This window comes from Psittacula echo (genome assembly GCF_963264785.1).
Source record: "Psittacula echo genome assembly, chromosome: 2".
Classification (NCBI taxonomy): Eukaryota; Metazoa; Chordata; class Aves; order Psittaciformes; family Psittacidae; genus Psittacula; species Psittacula echo.
In genome coordinates this window covers 2,120,468-2,125,049 of record NC_137737.1, presented here as the reverse complement: position 1 = coordinate 2,125,049, position 4,582 = coordinate 2,120,468, and the positions used below count along the sequence as shown (strand labels likewise).

The 4,582-nt window shown below is 43.6% G+C and overlaps 1 protein-coding gene across 1 annotated transcript; it reads right to left on the bottom strand.

Moving 5' to 3' along the window:
- Positions 1-2,712: 2,712 nt before the first annotated feature.
- LOC308217858 (putative G-protein coupled receptor 141) lies at positions 2,713-4,218 on the bottom strand (the record flags this gene model as incomplete). The annotated part of the gene is made up of 2 exons (XM_080611237.1): positions 2,713-3,657; positions 4,150-4,218. The coding sequence occupies 2 exons, from the start codon at positions 4,216-4,218 to the stop codon at positions 2,713-2,715; spliced, it is 1,014 nt and encodes a 337-aa protein (XP_080467363.1).
- Between the last annotated feature and the right edge of the window lie 364 nt (positions 4,219-4,582).

Here is a 4,582-nt window from a genome sequence, read left to right as displayed (position 1 = left end):
CTCCTCCTCATAGGCAGGTTGTTGTGTTTCTCTATGCTGTAGACCTCTAAAGCAGATGAGGGGCTGTGGGCTCTCTTCCATGAATGTGCTTCCCTTGGAATGCAGCCCCCACTGAGCACAAGTCTGGGTTTTGCTTCCCAGGTTCATATGAAACATTTGGAGATGCTCTTAAATTTCTGTGCTAGCATCTGTCTTGCCTCTTTTGCTGGCATTGGGCATGTGGCCCTTCCTGGCCTTGACCTGACCGACCCCATGGATGGGGTTGCCTATGGATTTGACAGCTGAGCCCCCAGAGAACATGGACATCATTCACATCAATTTTTATTTAGAAGAAACCCACTATCTAGTATTTTTGTGATGCTGTGGTGCAGGGTGTTGTGAATGTGCACATTTCTACAAGAATTAAACAAGGGGTGATTTAACACATTCATGAACAAGCTTGCTTAAGCTGGATGGTGAGGAAGTACTGTCTGTAAACATCTGGTTTAGCTTTTGAAAGTCCTGCCAAATTTTAGATGCAAAATACTTTTAATTTATATGCATTTTTGCAGGAAGGACTTGCTCAACTTTTTCAGCACAAAGTCGTTTTGTTTGTTAACAACTGTATTATGACTGAAGAGTTATAATAGAGTGTTACAAAGGTATGCAGTGCCTACAGAACACATTCAAAACCAACGAGGTTGTTAGAGGAGGAAACAAAAAGGTTGTGTCGTTTTTCATCTTCTCTCCTGCCACAAGGAAAAACTGATTTGTTCATGTAGTTTTCAAACAAACCTGGATCAGAGCAGTTTATTGTTTTCTTAATGACACGTAATTAACTAGTAATGAACTATGTATTCAAGTTGACTCCTTCCATGTTATGGAAGTCTCTAGTTCCCTGGGTACTGTTGAATCTGGCTGGTAGTTGTCATCTTCCTCTTTACTGAGATCCTTTTGGGGCAAATGCCTCTCAGACAGCTTTTTCCCCCGATCCACACACACTCCAGGCTGTCACATTTCTACCTTAACGGATGTTGTGACCCAGGCTGTTTGCCAAGGGTGAGCACCCCCACATCCCACTTGTGTTATAAACTTCAGCGATTTCCAACTTTTGCTGTTATATTATAGCATTACTCAGGCTTTGACCTGAAAATACTTCCTCATGATCAGACCTCCCGAGAGATACAGGGGAGCTTGAAGCATGATGGAAGACAGGGAAGAAAGACTGTAAAGGAGATCAGATCCTGTAAAGTAATCGTCTTGGTGGGACCAAAAGCCATGAGCATAGCAGTAAGATTGTACAGGTACAGCAAGATCAACCAGCTGTTATTGGATTGCTGTCTGATGTGCAAGAGATGGTGAAGGTGGAGAAGAATGGAAAGAGAAAGACTTCGAGATATGAAAAGGTGGACTCCAACAGCATCATGAGGAAACACCGTCACAGGAAATGGATCGGCTGATAACCTCTGATTTGCCAAGTGATTGAAATACCATCCCTCTGACTCCAGATGAAAAAATGTGACCTTATACAGATGTGGAGAAGAAGAAAGATATACGAGCCATTGCTCTCCTGGGTTATAGCAGTTAGAGATTTATACTCCTTTTCTGGCATAGGTGTAAAGCAGCTGAGCTATGAAAGCCTGAATGTCTTTCACAGCATTATTTTGCTGACTTTTTCCTCTTCTTTGGTGGAATTCAATTTTGTGTTCAGAGACAGCAACTGACAACACCTCACTGGGATAGAACAAGCTTTTTAGCTTTTCCCATCCCTCCAATCCAAGCAGTAACATTTTATTTCCACCAATACAGGGTATTAAGTTTCTAGAACTGATTTCAAGCTAAAGATACTGTGAGTAATTAGTTATAAACTTCAGGATTGCACAAAATCAACATAAGGAAATCATTGTTACCTTGGAGACCTAGAATAGTTGACATTTTAAGAGACAATTGCTGCTGGAATGATCTAAATAAAATCTTCAGTATTAAATATATATATGTCTTTTAACGGAACAGTTCTGTAAATAAAAATACAGGCTTTTGTTTGAACTTGCAGTGTTCATTTCCATAACAAAGTGGAATTTTTGGTGTTAGAGACATGTACATAGTGTGGAAAAAAGAACAAAACTCTCTCCTGCTGCAGTGATGCCATCTCCAGAAGGTGATTTTGAGAACATATTTTAAGAAATCACTATTTCTTGCTGGTTTATTTTGAATAATTCACTTAGAAAGTTATGCTTGCCTGTACAGTGAAGGAACACACTTGCTCAGGAGGAGCAACACCTTCCCTGGTATTTTATGAGAGCTTGAGGAGAATAAATAAGAAAAACATACATGGAAAATCATATAGACCTTTATGTTTCAAAAATCTGCACCTTATTCCATAAAAACCTGCCTTTCTATTTGTGTTTCTACATACTTTGCAGATCCTCTTCAGTCTCCTTCTAGTGCCTTTGACTTTGCAAACCTTGATGTAAAAGCATCAAGACAGAAGAGCCCATGCCCTTTCCTCTCTCTCCAGCAGGTGCATCCACAACTCACCAGGCAGCACCATGAGGACCTCCCAGAGGTAACCTTCCAGCTAGGACACTGGAGGCAGCTCACCCCATGATGTCAGGAGGTAAGCGCATAGAGCCCTTCATGAGTGTATTGCTCTGTTTCCAGGGCCCAGCCTGACATGTTCAGGAGGGGTTTGCCATGTCTGTCAAGCACTGGGCTCGCTGCAGGAGGTGGATGCTAGCAGCAAGACAGCCTGCTGAGGAGCATGACCACCTTTTGCTTGAATAGGCGGCTTCCACTCAGCACGAAGAAGAGCAGGTCCAGGCAGCTGAGCGCAGTCAGGCTCAGAAAAACTTCATTGTAGCTTTCTAACTGGTCAAAATCACTCATGTGCTGTATGTAGTAGGCCCTGAAGAGGTGATAGGGGAGGAAGCAGATGATGATGACGCAGATGAAAATCAGGTTTTTCACTTGGGCCCAGAACTCTTGGTGTGACCAGAGGGAGGCGGAAAGTCTTCTCGACACTTTTACCAGGATGAAAATCTGCAAACCCAAGAGGATGCAGGTGATGCAAGCGACAGCCACAATAATGGTGTAGTTCAGGGCTTTCACGCTCCCCTGCTGTAGTTCTCTGTGGAACTTAAAGCATATGGTTTCATTGTAAGAGCCTGAGCGTCCATACTCAAAGCACAAGACCGGCACCACAAAAACCATGACAAAGACCCACACGGCAGCACTCGCTGCAATGGCGTGCAGCTTCCTGTAAAACTCCACCTTGTCCTTCCATTGGAAGAAGATGAGCCACCGGATCACCAGCGTGATCACATAGAACAGGAAGGTCAGGTACATGTGGATGTGCACCATTGCACTCACTACTTTGCAAAATGTCATCTTGAATATCCACTTCTTGTTGACATAGTAGTGCAGGCGGAAGGGCACCGTGAAGAGGAGGAGGCTGTGCACAATGACCAGGTTAACGATGGCTGTAGTGGTCACAGACAGAGTGTTCATCTTGACCAGCACGAATGACATTGTGATGGACCCAATTCCACCCCCAGCAAAGGCAACTGAGTAGGCAGTAATCAGGATGGCACTCGTGGCGTTGGTGTGAGTGAAGGCAGAGGAGTCACTGCTGTTCCTGTTCTCTTCAATCATGTTCCTGAAATCTTCCTTGTACGTATTCTAGGAGTGAAAGGATACATAAAGGCTGAGAAAAAGTAGGATTGAGAGGGCCCATCTGAAAAGCCAGCAGAGCTTTCCACCTGGATCTTGCTCAACGGATAATCCTGGAATCTCACAGCTGGTACAAGCTGCAACCAGTAGTTTTATCCAAACATCCCCCAGCCTGGAGGAAAAATGGCTGAGAAGACTGGACAGAGAAGCTGCTCTAGTCCTTAAGACACTGCTAGCCATACCCTTAAAACCAAGCGTGAGTTAGTAATGTGTAGGGAAAAGAGATCCTCAGAGAAATTACATGACTGTGGTGGGTTTGATCTCTCTGTGTTGTTAGTTCTCTCTTCCGAGCATCTGCGGGTTTTAATATCTAATCTAAACTGATCTAAGATTTTTCTGCTACTCATTCATCAGTTTGTTGATTTGCAACACAAATCTGCCCTTCCCAGAGCCAGATAATAACCATATGTTGCTCTATCAAAGCTACAGATTCTGTGTTGCCGAGAGCTGAGTTTTGCACACATTGGCAGTCAACTCCTTCTCCGTGGACACCCCAGGCTCCATGGTCATCCTGCTCAGATCCTGCCAGACTGAGTAGCATGGGCTGTGCTGCCCTGGTGCTCAGGGACATTTCACATCTCATGTGTGGTAACTGGGTGTTACAAAATGCGCTGTTAGAAAACGTTAGGAAAGGACATCCTGGGTTAGTGCAAATAAGCCTGCCTGGCCTGAGCTAGGGTTAGATGAGAGTTAATAGCAACTTTAGTAACTATGCTATATGCTTTTCATATATCATTGCTTCAAAGAGGTGTTAGATATGATTCTTATCATTCTAAGTGTAACTTCTGATAGGAATTTTAGGTACTACAGGATTCTGTAGGAGGGGAAAGTTCAGGAAGGGTGTTTGCATCTATGAAAGCATCAATAGACTGTT